The sequence below is a fragment of the Colletotrichum godetiae genome (genome assembly GCF_030913485.1).
Source record: "Colletotrichum godetiae strain CBS 193.32 chromosome Unknown BDP55scaffold_35, whole genome shotgun sequence".
In the NCBI taxonomy this organism is placed as follows: Eukaryota; Fungi; Ascomycota; class Sordariomycetes; order Glomerellales; family Glomerellaceae; genus Colletotrichum; species Colletotrichum godetiae.
In genome coordinates this window covers 19,155-39,087 of record NW_026851283.1, presented here as the reverse complement: position 1 = coordinate 39,087, position 19,933 = coordinate 19,155, and the positions used below count along the sequence as shown (strand labels likewise).

The window sequence follows — 19,933 nt, the reverse complement described above, 5'->3', positions numbered from 1 at the left end:
ACCTGACAAGAGCTCGGGCTTTTGTGCGTGGTTCGGCCGTAACGACTGCAGTTCGGACTGAAGCAACACGAGGTATTTGGGACGCCCGCGCACGTTGCCCTTCGAACCTCAACGCGGCTCGGTGGACTGCTTTGTCTTTCTCTATGGTTCAATACAATTCAGACTGTATTGAGTAGCCCATCAACTATTAAGATGTAGTTTACGCGACCCAGGAAGCCGAGAGTTCTCTTGAGTTTACACGCTTCAGTAACATCGAGCTGAGGTTCGTAAATGAGGGTGGCTTGGGTGGCTATACTACCTGGCACGCAATTCCCTCAACGGTCCACACAAGTGCCGAGTCCGTCGTCATGACCTACCACAAGCAGTGCGAGAGACGCGGCCTCGAGCTCGGTGGTCGGTACCGTGACGGGCCGACTCAGGAACCCGGCTTCTGTCGATCTGAGAAACGGGATGTAGTTCGACGGGGTTCCGTTCCAAATGGGAAGATCCGTCTCCTCTTGTTGTTTACGTGAGCGGCACTCGAAAACGCAGGCTTTGCTCACCTTACTTACACACAGCAAGCATGCTTTGAAATTGCCGTATCAATGGAATTCGATCAAGTTCGTAATGAGGCCCAAGCAAAAAGCTGAAAACATATCAATTTACTGTCAACGGAGGGCTGATAAGCCCCTCTTAACTGTGGATAGAGCTTGTGAGTCTCTAAAGCCCTGCCAGCGGACCAGTTCAAAGTTTTCCAACAGCTTGGCAACTCTCGACTCCTAATTTCCTTTTCAAAATAAGATTTGAGCAGCCCGAAGCATTCACACTTGCTTGCTATAAGAGTCCCTTGTCTCTCGATGCTTCCCTGCAGTCTACCACCCTCCACTACCCAACCAGTCTCCAGGTAGCTTCATCGTCATCATCCGAGCCTCTCACATTCTTTTGCCTCTGCTTCAAGAAGACAACAAAATGGGACGTCTGAGCGGCGGCTGTTGGGCACTGTTGGTCGGCGTTACCTCCGCCGTGAGGTTCGACATCGTACCAGACACCACAGGTATAGACAGTCTCGGGGTAAGATACGTCCCTTCCATAGTTCCAAAGACACAGCCATTGTAAGAAAACAAAGAGATTTGTGCTAAAAGATAGTCCATCTAGTCGAACTTGCCAACTCTGTACTCCTTCCAGGAGTCTCAACTGGCCTCTGACGCGTCAAACTCCTACTGGGCTGCTTCCTTTGTCACAGCTTCCAACGATCGTCAGTATGCAATCATGTCTCAGCAGATGCCGACGGGTACCGGCCAGAGCATCTTCCAGTCATCAATCCTGGATCTCGAAGACACCAACAACTACTGGCTCACAGCTGGACTCGCGCCGCTGCAAGGAAACATGACAATCAAGAACGGTCTGCTCGACATTGAAGTCCAGGGTTCCGCTTTCAGAAGCGATTCCAGTGACAGTTTCTCGACATTGAACACGTGGGGTGAGTATGATGCTTTCGCGTTCAACCTCACCTTTGAAGCCTCGTCGCCCGTCATACTCAACGCCGGTGTCGGTCGCTTCCGCTGGGGCACCGGGACCACGACGCAATGGTCGCTGCCGAGCTGCCTGACCCAGGGCTCCTTCACCATCAACGGAACCACTCTCGAGGTCGACCCCACGAGATCTCTGACCTGGTACGACCGCCAGCACGGCGTCGGCGGCCCCAACAACTTCACCTGGTTCGGACTCAACTTCCCTGGCGGTATCAGAGCCAGTATCTGGTACTCCGACACCGCAGAGCCGAGCCAGCAGCTGCGCTTCGCCACCATCCGTGCCGAAGACGGGCTTCACATCGTTCGCTTCAAGATGATGCCCGGGAACGCGACTACCTGGACTTCCCCGGTCACGAACACGACGTACGCTCAGGACTGGAAGCTCTTCTTCGACAATGGCGATGCCCTTGTCATCAAGAGCATTCGCCAAGACCAAGAGAAGGGTGCAGGTTCGGGTAGGTTTTACAGCGGAGTCGTGGAGGCGGAAGGCAGCCTTTTTGGTCAGCAGAAGGGCTTTGGCTTTGTTGATATTATTCCTAAGCTCAGCTAGAATCTGGTGGCTCGATAATGTCGATAATGGGGAATCGGGGAGCCCGATCTGGTACGCGCGGCACCTGATCAAAGTTGACGGGATGCTGGGAAGAAGAGGGGGCTTCTCGTGGGCCATAATGCCGTAGCTTCAGTCCACGTTTCAAGAAAATCATCTTGCGGATGTAATAACATACAGTCAGCTGCAACGTTCGCCGGGCTGCGCGATACTCGCCATCATTCTTCGGGCAAACTTTCCTCGCCGTTCCAGTTCCAATAATAGCTCAATGTACGTCAACTCCTTGAAAAATTGAGAAATTGAACCAAGGTTTCAACAAAAAGTAGAACGCCCCTTAGACACAGGAGAAACTCGACAGAAGATGCCAAATTGGCATTCATTGAATGTGAGCTTGAATATCTATTGAAACGGTGAATGGTATACTTGCTTGTGAGTCTCGTTCTGAATTGCGCCCAATGACAACGACCTTAAGCCGCGAAAGTCGCTGCTCTTTCGTGGAAGAAACACAAAGTCGAAGATAGCCTAGTCCCTGGCTTCGCAGATACTTATATACAATCCTGTTCACTTGCCAAATCAACCGAAGAACCCCATCTGGACACGAGAGAAACGTTTAGAGATCAAAGATTCTCGAAAATACGCCCCTTTTCAGATGCTATTTCCAGCATGAGAGTTTAGCTTCTCCACAATACAAGTATAGTCAATGCACAATGTCAAGCCGTACGTAGCTTTGGCGTATCTTGCCAAGTATTTTGAGGCACTGGCAGGCTTTTGAGAGACGCGTACTTCGGATTGATCAAGTTATACAGACGCTCGACCCCTACCCTCGAATTCCAACACCAGGCCAGCTGAAGCGGGCTGTCTGAAATGGAAATCTGCTCATGTCTAGCATACAAAGTTGAGTTCAGACTGATGTTGCTCTTGTAGAAGCATGATAGAGAAGTTCGAAGCTTACTCGTAGGTCAAGAGACACAACAGTCCTATTCAGGACAGACGAAAACATACCTGCAAGCTTCGAAGGCAGGCAGGCGGCTGGTCTCAGTACTAAGTCGTCGGTCCACTCGCTCAACAGAGAGAGATTCCGAATATCTCGTAAACCTGGCAGCGTCAAGACCCTATCACCAGATAGCGGAGCAGTAATCGATGCTTTTCGCACTCTGTGCGAGGTCTAGAACGGCTTGCTGCCAACATCCCGCATCCTGGTTCACGGAAGGCGTTGGCAGCGCGGCAGGAGATCACATCGGGCTCTGGCGGGGACACCAATGCGCGCCATGCGACCCAGAGCAAAGAGTTGGTATGCAACGGATTTCAAGCCCAAAGAAGGCATACTATCAAATGCAAAAGCTGCAGTGCTATGCCGCGTCGCAAACAAACCCTCCTTCCTAGTGGGGGCTAGTACTTCAACAGGTTGGCTGGTTGTCAGTAACCAACAGTCACGACGCGGCCATATTACCGACGTTGGAAAGCCTCTCACGGGACTCATATCCCTTTCCAACATGCAGCTTGTTCCCTATCTGCAGGTAACGTCTCCACGCGGCCAGATCCTTGTCGCGAAAGTGGCCTGTTGGTAGCAAACCTGCATAATTGTCTCTAGCCAAGGAGAGGGGTAACAAGACGGGCTTTATCACTTTCCAAAATGATAAAATGTCGAAACTTGTCGTCGAGCTGAATTATATCAACTGCATCGCAGTGTTCATCGCCATACTATAGGATCATCTCTGCGCAACCGGTCTCACGATGTGTCCCGGCGGCAATACCGAGGACCAAGCACCTGCCAGCTTGCCAGCTGCCGAGGCCACTGCTCAGTCATCCCAGCCGGTGTCTGAGACCCGGCCGGAACCTGAGACCGAACACGGGGTTGTCGTTGTGGCTGAGGAGGTAATGCGACCGAAATATGAGATTGGTCCAGATGTTCTGACGTGATTCTTCATCTAGTTTACAGATGACGATTCTTCCGTCCACCAGGTGTGTGATTGATGCCCTGTTTCCAGCCCTAGGTCTTCGAAAGCTTACCAAGTGAAAGAGTATCGCTTCCTCGACAACAAGTTTGAGCAGCTCGATCCTTGATTATAGAAACGAGAATGGAAGAACGTATCACAAGTATAAGGACGGCAGTGAGTTCACATTCCTGCCGATATCGAGGGCGTGCTGTGCTGCGTAATCTGACTTAGCCTAGAATACTGGATTCCAAATGACGAAAGAGAAAACGACCGCCTTGGTATATTTGCTTCAATTTTTTCTCCACGGACATATGAAACTGACGAAGCGCCGGCCAGATGTTCAACACAACTTGTTCATACGTACCTTCCGAGGTCGGCTGGGAAACGCTCCCCCAAGCGACCCGGAAGCTAAGGTCGGACGGGTCCTAGACATTGGGACGGGCAGTGGTATCTGGGCCATTGACTTTGGCGAAGAACACCCCGAAGCCGAGGTCAGTAGATGGAGCATGCGACGGCCGTTGGTATCGACTTCGTACTGATCAATTTGCGCCCTAGATTCTCGGTGTCGATCTTTCTGCCGCGCAGCCGGATTTGTGTGTCCCCCTCCCCGTGGTCTCGACGTGACGAGTCCATGGGAAAGTTCATCACATGCTGACTGCTAGGGGGAAAAGTGTCCCTCCCAACGTCCGCTTCGAAATCGACGATGTTGAAGAACCTTGGATCTTTACGGAGCGCTTCGATTACATCCACAGCCGGATGATGACGTGGAGTATCTCTGACTGGAAAAAGCTCTTTAAGCAGTGTTACGAGTGAATCTCCCCATCGTCTTTCATGGAGTGTTTACGCTGACGCCTTTTTCCAAACAGCAACTTGAATCCTGGGGGTTATCTAGAGGCAAACGAGGGTAACATCATCCCCCTGTCGGACGACGGTACCCTCAAAGACGACTCGGCCCTCATGCAAAGTGTGCGCCTATGGGAATCGGCCGCCAAGATCTTTGGCCGTCCGTTTGAGGACACGAGACGCCTCAAGGACTTTATGGAAGAGGTCGGCTTCGAGGACGTTCACATTCTCAAGTACAAGTGGCCCACGAACACCTGGCCTAAGGACCCTCACTACAAGGACCTTGGCTTGTGGAGTTACGAGCATGTGTCGCTCGCTTGGGAAGGTTTCCTAATGGCACCTCTCACGAGAGCACACAACTGGACGAGGGAAAAGGCACTCGTCCACATCATGGAGGCTCGGAGGGACTTGTCGGACAAGACTATCCACGCTTACTTCAACGTGTGAGTAATACCCAGCTACTTATCTTCGAAGCTCAGGTGCTAACTGACGTTGATAGTTGGTCCATTTACGGAAGAAAACCTCTGAAGGCGGATGACGCAGAAAATTAAGAAAGAGCGCTACATTTCTGTTACTATCAGTCTCTAGATCCTTCACTGGAGAACAACTCATTGATGAGAAAGAGTGGCATTTCCGTCATGGGATCTCCTAGATATAGTTAGATCAGAGCGAGTTGATTCCTGTCGTTGGTTAGAGCAGTTGGCAGTAGATAAGTCGGTGCGAACCGTAACTTTTCGACCTCTCGTTAGCAATGGTGTTCCGCATCAGAGCCTTTCCTTTCGCTCTGTTCTCTTTAACGCAAATGGAGCTCATGTAGAGCCGGCCGACTGAGTAGGCCGCGCTTCGCCATTGAGCATATTGTAATGCACCACTGCAGCACATGACCGTCATAAGTGCGGCCGAAGCCATCCATTACTGTCAGAAGGCACCTGGAAAGATACACGTGGCACTGCTCTTCTAACTCATAAGAAAGATTAATAATCACCACGAAAGGTCGAGAGCTCTATATTGCCGGCCTCGAGGCAAAATACTATGTCCGTGACCCATAGAATATGCCGTTCAAACAATGTGGGACAGGCAACCTCCCACAATCAAGTCTATCTAGTGTGGCATTATTGCGACCGATCAGCTGGAGACAACCTCCAATTTATCGATACGAATATGCCTGCTCGACGCCGCAAATGAGGACGATTTGGAGTACTTGAAGTTCAATGCTTGCACGTTGGCGGCATACCATCACGGCGGTTCTGATTACTATGGGTGGTCGGCTGCACCACTCGCTCAACTTTAGGTTGAAAAGCCTAGATTTACGATCGCGATAGCAGCCATATGGATGGAGTGATCGAATGCCGAGAATGATTTATATTCCAAGTTAAGTCTACAGATATTGAAGATCTTGCACCATCCCCATGTACTCCGTACAACATGCCCGAATCTCTGAACCCCTCGTTCGCAAAGTTGATACAACAGACAACATCGTCTAAATAACAACGATCAATCAACTCTGACTGAGGCTCAGTTTCTTCATTCGCCATGCAAGATCAGCCAAAAAGAATAAAGCTAGAACTACAAAAGGAAAGCGCTCAAGCGAGGGCGGGATTTAACCGCTGAAGACTCCCCGAGGTGGGCTCGAACCACCAACCTCCAGATTAACAGTCTGACGCGCTAGCCAATTGTGCCATCGGGGATTTGAGCTGTTGATGGCAAATTTGGGCAACTTTGCGTTTATTAATGCAATGCAGAAGCTCAGCAGGCGGGGAGGGGGGCCGCGTTAGACCACTCGGAACCTATCCGAAAGCGAAACCCGCGAGACGGGGGTAGCTGGGCCGGAAACAAGCGAAACGACCGACGGCACGAGTCCGACTCGAACTTTTTTTTGTATTTTTTAGAGCCTGAGGTGCCCTGAGGTTTCCTTTCCCCACGCGCGCCAGGCCAAGATGGGCCCCAACTTCTAAGAATAATTCACCCTACTTTTTACCTCCCGACTACTCTGTACCTACCTACCCCCATGCGCCGAAAAGTAAACACGAACAAAGGAACGCGAGAATAGAAGGAGGAAAGATGCGATTCATATTACCTGCCCAACGTCGCACACGCAGATCTCAATTTCGACCGGGCTGTTCTTTCCATTCAGCCCTCTTTTTCCTTCTTTCCCTTTTCCCCCCAACTGCACGGCGTGCACCATACCCGCCCTAACGGATGAAGAAGGGGGAAAAAAAGGCCACAAAAGCCCAGGGGTGCTAGACTGCCAGCAGCAGGGCGGTGTCTAGCGGATATGCCAAAATGACTGGCGCAGAAACAACCCGTGAACATCCTGTCGGGTCATCCATCGGCCATCCATGATCCGCCCCCGGGGGGTGGTGGCCTTGGGCCTTGGAGCATTTTTGAGGCTCGACGTCGGCTCCCACCTCCAGCCTCCAGAGGACCTTTCCGACTTCACCTCGTCCCATCAAAACAAGGCGCGCCCGCAAACCGTTTGGTTTTTCCCTCTCTCTCGTCACTCGTGCCTTGCCAAGATGCGGGAGAGCGGGCGCTGGGTAGGGTCCAATATTCCTTTAAGACGGTCTGAGCTTTCTTTCCTAACTTGACTGAAAGTAGCAACTAGCGAGAGAGAGAGAGAGAGAGAGAGAGAGGAGAGAGAAGGAGAAAGTGACTAATTGACCACTGCTCTCTTTAGACTTTGACGCCTTTCCCCGAGCGATCATCTCTCTCTCCCCTAACGTCAAAGAGGTTCTGAATTACCGTCATACCCGGTACCAGGAATCGCCATCATGGTTCGATTTCCCATCCCTAACGAGATGAGTGATCATGAATCTAGCTAGCCCATCAGGCGTCTGCGGAATTCCGTCCGTCTCACACACCAGAGAGACGGGAGCTTTTTCGAAGGCTTGTTCGGCCGAAGCTTGTCAGCGCCTTCGCGTCTAACTCGCTTCCTTTTGCCGTTGTCTCATTTTACCGCCGCCCGCCACCTCCATCGAGACGAAGAAGCAACAAACCACTTGGCCCAGGCAAGCTAATTTTATAGAGTTTGACGTTCGATTCAGTTTCGGGAATGGGGGGACCCTATGGTGTAATCTAGCGCGAGTGAGTAAGTGACGTGAAGTGAAGTGAAGTGAAGTGAATGAAGTGAATGAAGTGTGTGAGTGTGACTGACGCCGCCATGCGTCCTTTTTCACAGTGAGAGGCTATGTCTGCGCTAAGCGCTTCATCAGATTTCAACGGTCTCCCCCTTTCGGTGCCGTAAGTGCCGAAGGAGATGCCTAGATCCGCGGGAGGAGGAGGGAGGCCGCCGCCGTCGAAACCCGTCCTCTCTCAGCTTGATCCGAAGGTCTCGAGAGAGTTGGGAAGGGGGAAAAAGGGGGCGCTGTTTGGGCAGTGCGGTGCACCAGACGACCACCGCCCTCCAGGTCCGTGATGCTTTCAACATCCGCCCGCCGGGTTGATCGCCGTTGCCGCCTCCTCCTCCCCTGAGCCCATCGATGTAGGACGGGATGCGCCGGTCTCGGGAATTCCAGCCAAGGCCTCTCTCTCGCACACACACACACACACACACACTCTCTCTCTCTCTCTCTCTCTCTCTCTCCATCAACTTTCAAATATCCCGAAAGTTTGACGTGGTCTGGGTAATGCCGGCTCATCGCGGATTCCAGATTCCCGGTTGCCTAGACTAGTTGCGAGTGTGTCGGTACCACACAAAGCTAACAAATAAAACCAACAAGCCAAAAAAGTGCCTCAAAGCCTCCGAGGGATGAACTCCGGATGAGAAGGGGCCTGACTCGCGGACAAAGTGTAAATGCGCCCCCCGTCTGTTGACGACCGCAACGACAATCGCTGGTCTACCTAGGTAGTCACCTAGTCCATCCGGTTAGCCACAATTGGGACGATTTGGCGAGAGGGATTGGGACCAAGAAGGTACACACCACCACGGTCTCAGAAAACAAAGTTTACATGTCCGATAGTCTGGCAGACTTTCAGACTTTCCAGAAACCTTGTGGCGCGTGTCAGCCGACGTGAGTGGTGCGGATGACAAGAGCAGGGCGTTAGTAACGCGCCACACCGTAGCCCAGCGTCAAACGTTTGGGTGCAGCAAGCCTCAAAGGAATCCGTTAGTTGCGCGTGCTCTGGTACGTCCAACGCTCTTGATATGACGACCAAGTCATGCCATCCCGCAATGACAACCTACATAGTACCTTAGGTAAATCCACCACCACTACCGCCAGTGACCAACCAGCCAACCAGCCAACCCCCATTTCGAAAATAGATTAGACGCTTTTTGAGGGTGGACATTCCCGTGAGGCTACTAACAAGGTTGCCATCAACCCGGGCCAACTGTCCAAGGGGCATTTCCCGACGCTAGGGAGTGAGGTCTATTTGCCTGCATATCATGCTAAAGCATCATCATCTGAAGTCGGTTTGCCGTCTCTCACAGTGCACTTTCTCCTGAGCAATAACGGGATCGAGGAGAAAGAGACTTCCACGCCACTCCGGATTCTCACCGGGTGGTCCGTATGCCTATCAAACACTAGCTTGTGGGTTGGAGAACGGCAGAAGACCCGTGGTGGCAAATGGTTGGACCCTTTTGACGGAAGTTTAACTGCATCAAGCCCTTGATGAGGGTCTTGAGAGATTTCCCGAGCCAGGGCATAGGGCTTGACTACCATTGGGCACTTGTCCGAGAAGATAGTCTTTGGGAATCTTTGTGAAATGCCCTCGGAGGGACTAACATGGCACCTTGGCAGGACAGCTACTAGAAAACCATTATCGGGGCTCCGCCAAGTCACATACAAATGACATAGTATTAATCAGACTGGCAACGGTACTCCCACACGTCACAGCGAGCTGTACAAAGCTGGTAGATCGCGATCTTTTTGTTGATCAACGACATGTCACCGAAGCACACGGCTTCTTATCCAGAGAGGGGAGGTGATGGGATGATCCGCACTCTATCAGAGACACAGGAACTGCATCCCAAGGATCGGGGCATGGACGTCTCACGCTACACCTCATTTACTGCCAGGAAGCGGGAAACTCACGCAGCGCAATCATGGCGGGCGATGATCTCGCCAATCTCGGGCTCGGGGCATGCAGAAGTTGCAGCTGTGGATGTTAGCGTGCAGAGTATACCGCAAGGTGGTAAACTAACGGAACGGTGGACATCTTGCGCTCAGGAGCTGCGCATGTGCTGAAGAAGACACCGACCGGTATTGGGCCGGCCGTGCTGTGGCTTTTGCAACATAGCAGAGACTGTACAACGTTGCTTGATGATCTATAGTCTTGGGTGCAAGAAGCCGTCGAGAGATCGTGTGAGGCGTCCCGGCCGGGACGCAATGACCAAAGGGAAGGGCGGGGGGGGGGGGGGAAGCCAGGAAAAGAGGGGCTCCAGTGAGGGGGAGATTGACGGATGGCGGATGCTGTGACAAATGCTTGAGGTGCAGCAGATGGATATGTCGTTCGACAGAGCATCAGGAACTTTTCCCCCTTGCGCACGTCGAATATCATGGAACCGATTACAAGGGCAACCCCCCCCCTGAAGCCGGGGACGGAACGAGCTTGACGACCAAGCAGCCAACAGATACGCGCACAAAGAAGCCCAAGTTATGTTGTCGAGCACGTGGAGGCAACAGTGACTGACGGCTGGCAGGGCGGACCCAACTCAGACCCATTGGGGACTAAGTTGCGTTCAGCCACAGACCGAGGCAAAGAAATGGCGTTCGACGGCCGCGGGGTGCGCTTATTCTGCGGTAATCCATGTGCCTGGAGCCGGTGCGTAGCGGAAAAGCAGACGGCGTGTTGACCTAGCTGTGCCGAGTAAAGTGTCGGTAATGGGCGCAGGCCGAGTCAGGAAGGCACATACAGCGTCGATCAGGTTCGATCATATCATTGTTGGCCATGGAGGCGCCAGACGTTAGGGTTTTGGGAAACAAAAGCCAAGACGAATTAGGTGCCAAGAGGGTGGTCAAGCCGTCCCGGCGGCCATGGTTCGTTCCACGAGGCCAGCAACTGGTTACTGTTAGCTCGCAGCGCTTGTCATGCTGTGAACTGTCAGAGCCTTGGTTACGGGTCAGTGGTGGGAATTCTCTACGAATCGTCTGAGAGTGGCTTTCTTAGTCTTGGTCTTGCAGCATACAAGTGGCATGCAAGTAGCCAGCGTTCACCCAAGTACACTAAGAGAAAGTTCTCAAGCACCAGATATGGCTGGGGAACAGGCATAAGAACCAGGATTGCGTGACTGTGCCTCGGGAAGGACTAGCGGCCCACGGCGAGAGTTGAGCAAAAGACACGGTCTCGCGGAGAGCGGAGCCAAGGTCGAATGCGCGGGTTTCGACGGCGATGAGCCCCGAAGAGGTTGCTAGGATCGAGCCCAGAGGTTGTCACAGGACCGGGGCTTGGCAACGGCGGCCGGGGGTTGGAACTTGGGCTCTGCTTCGTAGACGAGAGCGAAAGGGTGATTTCGTTGGCTCATTAAAAAGGACGTCTGTTAAGATAGATGGTGGAGAGAGCTGAGAGGTGGGCACGGCACGAGAAAAGTCGGACTTCGGGCTCAAGACCCATGAACGACGGGCCATGGCCGGCAAGGTAATGCTGCATGATGTAGTATAGCAAGAAGCTCTGGGCTGGTATCCGTACGGAGTAGTGTGGATAAGGTTAGGTCAGGTCAGGTCCATGGCGGTGATGCTCGCTCGGTGTGTATAGGTCAGGTATCCGTAAGTAAGTGTGGGAACTCTTGAGTGCGAGCCTGTGAGAGACGGGCCCAGGAGTCGGGTAAGGTAGAGATAGATGGACAAACTGTCCGTGAGGTAACCGCAATAAGAGTGTACTAGATTGCTAGTGTATCCGTTCGTTCCAAGTTCCAAGTTCCAGGGAAGAGGCAGATGAAGGAGGCATTAGGGCCGTCGTTGCTCGCTTCTTCCTGCCATGTCCCGGACGAGGGTGCGAGGGTACGGTTGGGCTTGCAGCAATTCAAGCTTGTTGTTGTTGCTGTAAGGTAGCCTGTAATGACGGGATGTTAGGTTGGAGTTGCAAGCAGGTAGACTTGCAGTTTGACTGACCACTTGGTGTAGGTACTCCGTCCTGCGAGCGAGAGACTGTCAGGTGTGAGTGACTGTGGACAGTGGAGGTCAAAAGAGGACTGAAGCGCGCTAGAAGGAGAAGGCAAAGCGCAGATTTCGTTTGACACCAGTCCGAGGTAGGCAAGGCCCATGGTGAGACTGATGCAGACTGGTCACTGCAGAGGCAGGTGGCAGGTGCACACAACACTCACCTGTTCCTGCCCCCGGCTCCATTACCGACCGGCTACTACTGGCTAGTGTTTCCCGATCAGGCAACCTGGTTGTTTCTAAATTTAGCCAATACAAGGCAGCCATCTGACCGGGGTATCGGGGGAAAGACCAATCATCTGTCACCTGCCATCCGCTTCCTGCCCTTGTGTTTTTCTGTCCCCTTCCTTCTGTTTTTCCAATGTGCAGGGCCGCAGGCGTGGAAGGTTCCTTTCTCAAGGTCCCCTCCCCTCTCTTTGACCACCGCTCGGCGCTGGCACCACAAAAAAGTCTTTTGGGGGTTTCCACAGCTTTAATTCGAAGAAAAGAGATGGATACTCCGTAGAAAAAAAAATATATTGGAAGGCACCGGGGCAAGATGGGCTCGGCAAATCGGCTCTTTGCGCTGGGGGGACGGCGGAACTAACCTTGTTCAGTCATGGAAGGCACCTTGCAGTCTTTGACCCATGTGCTTGCTTGCTTGCTTCCAATGCCCTTGCCTTTCATCGGTAAATACTAAGAGTAAGGTGAGGTACCTTGGCTCGTACTTCGTACCTTCTGTCTGGAGTTTGAATACCTAGGCCGCGCTTACCTTAGAATTGTTTATGGAAAGCAGGAGCGGAAGCAGAAGCAGAAGCGACGACATGCCTTCCTAGTTCCTGCCTGAGCTTGAAAGAGGAGATTGAACCATTGAGCCAATGAACCTGGTGTGCTGGTGTGCTGGTGTGCTAGTCAAGATACGTTACCTTGGAATTCCCCTCACAAAGTCGGGAAGCCACGCCGCGCGACGGGTAACGCCAAGGCTTCGGCGCAACGATCAATCGAGACAACACAGCTCGAACAGTTGCCAGATATCGAGCCTTTTCTTACCTAGTGTGTCTTTCCCCCCGATGACTAGCTGCTAGCGTCCACCAGTAAACATGAGCCCTGGATTCTCCAAGTGCTTGCCGATTTTAGTACCTACCTAGGTATTGTACTGAGGTGTGTAAAAGTTCAGCCCAGGAAGGAGCAAAGACGTCATCATGGGGCCATGTTCCAAGCAATTCTTACCTAACTTTCTCTGATTGTGGTTTGGCTGTCTAACCACTCGATGCTCTCTTTCTCTCTCCTGAGGCTCCTCTCCCTCCATCATCTAGGATGCCTCCGGTCATGAACTTTTGCATTCCTCGGCCTCGCTTTACTCTAATCGAACCCACGCTAGCGGCCGGATGAACGACATGCGACGACAATCTCTCGCTTCTGTTCACCTTCTCCGTGGAAATCACAAATGTTGAGGCGACAAAATCCACAATGCCGCACCAGAGTGGCTCGTCTGGCACCGCGCAGTCGGACAGGATCCTGTCAACATGCACATCATCCGCCTTCATGACAAGGTCTGTCGTCGGTTAGGCTCACTCTGTCGCTGTATCCCCGCGGATACAGACAACAAACATAGTAGACTGCTACATTGTATTCGTACTGTACTTCCCGTCAGTGACAGTCCAGACGGTATGTCCAGCTCTTTCGACAACCAGCCAACCACGCCTGGCCCATGAATCCATCACAATCACCAAGCTTCTTCACATACACCCATTCCCACCCTGCTAACCCCCATCTGGTATCAGAATCGACCATTCATGGTGCTTGCACGCCCCCCCCCCCCCCCCCAGTTATTGGCCTCCCTTCGACGTTCCTCTGCTCCGCTAAGCGGTGGAACTCCGACGCCTCCCCTGCCGATTGTGCCCGGTGTGCCGTCCAAGGCATGGTGGGGAAGGACGGCCCTGCACATTTTCCAGAAGCCCAGCAGAAATGCCAACAATTTTACAGCAATTAACGATAATTAACGAGAATGACCGCTGTCGCCCACGAACGGTGAACCCACGACGGAGACGGACGGATCACTTTGAGCGAATTACTCATATCCATATGATATGATATCCTTCGCCTCGCTGCCGATGCAGACTATCAAGTACGTACCGTTTGCCCGTACGCTTTCGTCTACACTCCGGCCTTGGGCTGCGGGCCTGCAGATTCTCCAAGAATCCAACCCCCATCGAATCGACGTCCCATGCTCTGATCAGTCATCATCACCCTCGTCTTCAAGCCCCCTGGTGGACAGCAACGGGCCCTGGGCATGTAGGACCCGGCCGGCAAGAAGAATCATGGGCAAAGGAAAATCTGCTAGTCACTCGGCCGACGAGACGCCATAGATTGACATCTGGCAGCATGGCTGCCCGTTTGAAACCCCCGAGCCTAGGGCTGTTATGCTCGCCCAGTCACCCATGCCTGTCCCCGGCTCGGACTCGCAGCGGATAAACTACCTTCATCAGCAAAAGTCCATGGCAGAGTCGCATCTTCTCCGCACCGAAGAGTTCTCGACGCGGAGCAAAGCTTGGAGACCCTGGCCAAGCCCATGGTCGAATGAAGGCCCAGGATAATTGAGGTCATGCGCCATATCAACAAATCACCGTCATCCACTCTGCTGATTGGCATCGCCTGCATGCGTCCAACTCTTGTGTTTCTGCCTCTCTGCACCGCTCCATCGCTGCATCTCTCTACCTTTGCCTCTGCGTCTGTGGCTGACCAGTATGCGTCCACCGACTAACCCACTGATCGGACGGCAACTGCACTCTGCATTGTGGCACTAGCTCGGCATCTTGTCCTTTTCACCGCCTCCTGTTCATCGAGTCTATGGATGGCAAGCCTTCTATGGTTTGAAGCGTCTTCTGCCACCAGCACGCATCCTCTATGTGGCTCCTGGCAAAGTAGCGCTTGACAAACTTGGCGGGTCGGGGTGGAACGAAAGCTAGCCCCGAGACTCCGCTAGTTCCGTGGCGAATTCGCAGTTGGACTGACGATCCACAGATCTTGAGGGAGCCTCACGGTCTCACCGGGCTGCCGGGCTTGTGGATTCTCAGAGGCCACAGAAATATAGCGGGCAACACTATGTGTGGGAGAGAGGGGAAAAAAAAAAAACACCACTTTCTGTGGCGCCATGGCGCGAACAGTGTTGGAGAGGCAGATCTCTTTCCCTAGCCTCGAGGCTTCCGGGACACCCCATGCGTCTACTCACCGCGCTCGGCCGTCGCGGCTCGCACAACGTCCAACTCACATATGCGGGTCGGTGATGCGCACAGGGTTTCCTTTTGCCCTGTCGGTCAAGGAGCCAATGGCAGCTGGCGGCCGCAATGTTTTCACCATCACACAGCGATCAGCCCGCGCTGTGCCCGCGCGCTGTCTGAAATTTCCCACCATCTCGACGTGACGGCGGCAGTGGGGGCATGTCAGATCAGCTATCTGCAGGGCCGATTTCGAACCCAACGTGTCTCCCTAGAGGCCTCTCTAGTTGAGACTTTGACACGTCCCGACCGCGGGATCGTCTTTGCGCCCAAATCAAACACGGCGGCGGATGTCGATCACCAACGAGTCTACCAGAGACGAACCGAACGGCGTGCCCCATATCGCTGCCTGTCGGCGACTTAACAAGTGAGATCGCTGAGGTGCCGCCCGTCCCAATGCTATGCATCATCGGCAGACGGCCAGCGTACTATGGAACGTTGCGTCTCTCAGCCCCAGCCAACGACGCACACGCATGACATTGCTGACGTTGCCGGATATGGACAAGACAGATGAGAGAGAAAAAAAGAATACTGTGGCTCCAGATCAGCAAATGCCGTTTCCCAAAGGACCCTGAGAGCTGAAATGCCCCGGTACCCGAGAAGTCTCTCCAAAGCACTCGAAAGCCAACGCACGCGGTGTGAATTTGACCGAAATCTCGCAACAACAGTGAAAGAAGGTTATTTAAGAATAGAAACCCGCCTTGCCGAATACGGCAAGATCCAGATGCCCTCAACCATGCTTCTGCATGGATATTGGGAGGAGGACACCATTTCAGAGCCTCAGGCCGCAGGTCATTGTTCGCCGGCCAATCGACTGAGACACACAGTAACTTCGGTCGTCGGCGGGGAGTAGAAAAAAAAAAGTGCCATGATGTGGTGCTTATGTTGTCAGAGGCTCGCTGACGCTCACATCACCGTATGGACCGAATTACGCAGACGGGCCGAGAAGCGTAAGTTGATGTCAAAATGAAGCAGGTTTCTTTCGACTCTCCTGCACCGCCGACCTCCAAGGCCTCGTACGCTTCTTGTTCCTGCATTTCCTGCATCGATACTTCGGACGGTTGGGAGGTCACGTCTGGCGGCCGCCCTCCGACCTGCCTCCGACGACTGGAAGCTCCCTCCCTCTCATTTACCTCGGTTCCTTGGACCCCAGGAGATAGCGCCCCCATCTCCAAGACTCCAACATCCCGCCCAGCAAGGCCAAACCCACTCGTGATGTCTCTTCGGAAGATTATCTCGCTGCTGCTTCACACCGCTGCTGGTTAACAAATGACAGACTCCATCTCAATGTTTGGTGTGCTGGTCCTGGCGTGTCTTGTGTCATGAAAGGACATCCCTGACAGTTTGACAGGGTTGACAGGAGAGCCACACGGGGCGGTCAGGCACAAAGAAGCGGACCTCACGCGGACCCGGCCAGAGACGGGCGACCCTTGACGCGCGCGCGCACTCGTCGGCCTGTGTGAAAGCTGACTTGCTGGACGACGTTGGGACCAGTCACCGCCACCACATGAGCGTCACACCCCCGAGGGCCGGCATAGACAGACAGGTTGACGATTTGTTGCTGGCTGCGCTAAGTGGTGACACCAGGTGCCTCGTGGTTTGCGATGACTATCTGAGATCTCGTTGACAATTCGGGAAAGCTGTTTATGACGAGCGCCCCGTTCATGTTTCTCATTCCAGGGCTGGAAAACCAGAGCATGGGTCAAATACCCTAGCAGCGCACGCCAAAAATGGACACGAGAAACTGCTGTTTCAGCCAACCAGAACCAGAAAGACGCCCTGCAACTCCGATCTCCCAGCCCCTTGCAGATTGGTAAAGGCATGTTCAAACAACGACAAGAGACAAGAGCAGAGATGGAGACCCTGGATAGAAGCAACCCGCGCTCAACCCCAGCGCGGCGGAGCAGATATTGATGGGGGCAGGTTGAGAAGGCTTCGGAGGAAATGCGACGAGACCTCGGGAGACAGAGATCCCCCAAGGAGATTCATTCTATTTGAGACGGAGCTCCAAAGCATCACGTCTTGTTCTTGCCGAGGAAGGGGGATCGAATTAACGTTTTTTTGTCTTTGAATTAGTCTTCTCCACCGCCCTCTCACTCTGACTCGCTGCGCGCGATGCACCCGCCTACACTACGAAGTACGGAACGGATACCAAGCATCAAGGCAAGCTACGCTAGCGAACCCACCGATGTGAAGCTGGACGCCGAAGTAGAGCGGGGAAATGATCGTGGTACTTTTTTTTTTTCTTCTCGGACCTCCATTTCAAAAACTCTTCCACGCTCCTCTCCAAGCCCTTGGCCGTAGTGCTCCGGGCGGAGAGGTCCAGCAGATATGACATAACAGCAACAACCTCAAACCTTAGTCCCAGGATCTGCCCGATTCGCCTTCATGATTTGACATCTGGTTGACTCCGGCAGTCGTCTGAAGTGTATCGGGACACAGCCGAGGGGCACAATGTCAGCCTCCAGAGACGAGAATGGGATCATGGACTGTTTCTCAGACTCGGCAGGGACTCTGGCCATAGACAGGGGACAACCTCAAGGGATCGATGGACACGCGAGTCGGAGAAATAACACAAGGCAGAACACAGGCCCCCAAACGTCGCACCGAGATGGTTTGGACGCCGTGTCGTTGCTTCACCAGAAAAGCACAAATCACCAAGCACTTTTGATGGTTTGTTTTGGCAGCGGCAGCAGCAGATCCATACCATAGTGGACAGTGGGTATAGTTGGAGTTTGCCCATCAAGCCCCTGTCACGGCATCGACCCAGGTCCTGGTAGGGAACTTGTGTGAGTGCTGTGGTTCGAAAGCTCGGACGCGACGGCACAGGCTTGAAACCATGTCTTGAATGGCCGTCAGGTCTCTCTGGCTGATGCTACCTGGTATTATCTCCTAGACCACTTCTGGCGTCGCGGAGAGTTGTAGCTTGGGCTAGGAGAACTTTTACCTCGCCTGATGTTCCTTGGCTATTCTCTTCAGGACGGTGTGCACTAGCTGGGCACCTTCATTCTCGTCGTCGCCGCATCGCGCTGGCGCTTCTTTCGGCATAGCATACCACGGGGCAAGGTCCGCATGGGTGATGGGGAGCCCAAGGGGGAAGTACGCACGGATGCCCATGATCCATGACCGCATAACGTTCGCCAGTCGTTCTAGTCGACTAGAGATGGGAACAGGGTCCTTCCTTTTCCGGTCGGGATGGGAAACGATACAAGGACACTCTTCCTCGATACACCAGGACCAGGGCGGGGCTGTAGCTGAGAGTTCGCGCTTCTCATCCTCCAAGGTTGTGGCATGATGGGAGTCGAACTCTCCAGCTTTTTGGACAGTTCTCGCCGCGGCAATGTCAGCTTCCAGAGATGTCGAGACGATGGTGGCAGAGACGCACTCGTCATCTGACTTGGGACGATTGCGTGTGCAACTCCGGAACGCAGAAGTTCCTGTTCCCAGGGGATCGAAAGACCACGCAAGAGCCAGGCGGGAAAAACTGTATGAAAATTGGCGATGCAGATACAGGCACGTCGCCAGCAATACACCCATGCCCGCGGAGGCTATTTGTTGGACCCAGTGCTAGAGCCACTCGATTGGGGCCATAGGGCAGGCGGTAGGTACAACAAATGGGCATCGGGTGTCGTTGAGAATGGAGAGAGCCACTCGCTGTGGGCGCACACACGGAGAGAACCGCTTCCACTGCAGCCATGCTATGCTGCCATGGGCCAAGGTGACGGGACCTTTGTGTAGGGTTCTGGCGACGGACGGTACTGTATGTCACCACACCCGGGGCCGTAGAAAGGCAGGCAAGTTGAGTCCACCTGACGATGTTGGCCTCCTAATCGGGCTCTGACCGAATACATCACTACTCTTGAGCACCCTCTCAGCCCCGGAGAAGACTAGTCAGATGCAGACCATGCAAGCTCAAATGGCGAATGCCGAGGGCAATGGATTGTTACTCTGGGCGGTGCTCAACTCAATTTGTCTACGCTCGCCGCCTGCTATTCTCATGCTATAGGTCCCGCAATTCAGTTCTCGACGCTATTACCTAAGTCACCTGAGTCTGCCAGCTGGGCGACGGTGAACTACCAAGCCAAGAGATGACCTTGATCACAGCTTGGCAAAGAGGCCCAGTATGGATGGGGCCTACGAAGCGGTTTCCATCCGCAAGACCCAAACATGAAGCTTCTGCTGGCTATGGAGATGATGTCCTGGATCTCCGAGCCTGTCTGCCCCTTGACTCTGTTTTCGTCTTCATCTCAGAGTCTATAGTTGGGATGGACGAAAAAAGGAGCGGATACTGCTTGCCGCCCGAGCTCCGGTCTGACGGGCCACTTTGACTTCTGCCCGAACATCGACAGTGCCTAGATTTCTTGCTGAATGGTGTCACGAAAAAAAATGAAGGGCACAGGGAGGGCCAAGCTCGCATGAAGCTGAACCAAGTGGTTGTTTGGGACTGGACGGTGAGCGGTGCTCTGTCATCGGCTGAGTGGGCGCGTTGCACGAGCATGTTTGCATGAGCATGAGGGTAAAGAGGATGAGAGACCGAAAGATGGGATGGGATGAATTGAGTTGGGTTGGGGGATATCGCCCATGACTGGCCCGGCAGCGTCGCAAAGAGTCACCGGCACAGACGCTGGCACAGACAAGCAGCGATGCAGTACTCGCTGACTGGCGATTGCTTCGCCTCCATCGTGTTGACTAGCTCCCTGCCGACACCTTGCCCGCAGCGTGTCATTGGACTGGATCGGGA

The 19,933-nt window shown here is 53.5% G+C and overlaps 4 protein-coding genes and 1 non-coding gene across 5 annotated transcripts; 2 read left to right on the top strand and 3 right to left on the bottom strand.

Moving 5' to 3' along the window:
* Window positions 1-745: 745 nt before the first annotated feature.
* BDP55DRAFT_770597 (uncharacterized protein) lies at window positions 746-2,061 on the top strand (the record flags this gene model as incomplete). The annotated part of the gene is made up of 2 exons (XM_060581090.1): window positions 746-1,050; window positions 1,135-2,061. Exons 1-2 carry the CDS (start codon window positions 949-951, stop codon window positions 2,059-2,061), a joined length of 1,029 nt encoding a protein of 342 aa, XP_060426780.1. The 5' UTR covers window positions 746-948.
* Window positions 2,062-3,688: 1,627 nt separating this feature from the next.
* BDP55DRAFT_671762 (TAM domain methyltransferase) lies at window positions 3,689-5,837 on the top strand. Its single transcript, XM_060575479.1, has 9 exons — window positions 3,689-3,933; window positions 3,991-4,020; window positions 4,079-4,169; window positions 4,232-4,273; window positions 4,332-4,486; window positions 4,551-4,588; window positions 4,667-4,804; window positions 4,862-5,281; window positions 5,338-5,837. The coding sequence occupies exons 1-9, from the start codon at window positions 3,793-3,795 to the stop codon at window positions 5,387-5,389; spliced, it is 1,107 nt and encodes a 368-aa protein (XP_060426779.1). The 5' UTR covers window positions 3,689-3,792; the 3' UTR covers window positions 5,390-5,837.
* Window positions 5,838-6,452: 615 nt separating this feature from the next.
* BDP55DRAFT_t243 lies at window positions 6,453-6,526 on the bottom strand. The gene has a single exon. It is a non-coding gene; the product is annotated as a tRNA-Asn (tRNA).
* Window positions 6,527-17,585: 11,059 nt separating this feature from the next.
* On the bottom strand, window positions 17,586-18,035 carry BDP55DRAFT_238522 (uncharacterized protein). The gene has a single exon (XM_060566199.1). The coding sequence runs from the start codon at window positions 17,933-17,935 to the stop codon at window positions 17,675-17,677; it is 261 nt and encodes an 86-aa protein (XP_060426778.1). The 5' UTR covers window positions 17,936-18,035; the 3' UTR covers window positions 17,586-17,674.
* Window positions 18,036-18,135: 100 nt separating this feature from the next.
* BDP55DRAFT_634533 (uncharacterized protein) lies at window positions 18,136-18,729 on the bottom strand (the record flags this gene model as incomplete). The annotated part of the gene is made up of 1 exon (XM_060572674.1): window positions 18,136-18,729. The coding sequence occupies one exon, from the start codon at window positions 18,727-18,729 to the stop codon at window positions 18,136-18,138; it is 594 nt and encodes a 197-aa protein (XP_060426777.1).
* Between the last annotated feature and the right edge of the window lie 1,204 nt (window positions 18,730-19,933).

What these genes read in the sequence shown, in the direction of transcription:
- BDP55DRAFT_671762 (XM_060575479.1), top strand. Translation starts at nt 3,793, where the DNA reads ATGTGTCCCGGCGGCAATACCGAGGACCAAGCACCTGCCAGCTTGCCA. An exon ending in TCACAAGTATAAGGACGGCA is followed by an intron (nt 4,170 to 4,231) that starts GTGAGTTCACAT and finishes GACTTAGCCTAG; the next exon opens with AATACTGGATTCCAAATGAC. An exon ending in ATCCACGCTTACTTCAACGT is followed by an intron (nt 5,282 to 5,337) that starts GTGAGTAATACC and finishes TGACGTTGATAG; the next exon opens with TTGGTCCATTTACGGAAGAA.
- BDP55DRAFT_238522 (XM_060566199.1), bottom strand. Translation starts at nt 17,935, where the DNA reads ATGGGCAAACTCCAACTATACCCACTGTCCACTATGGTATGGATCTGC.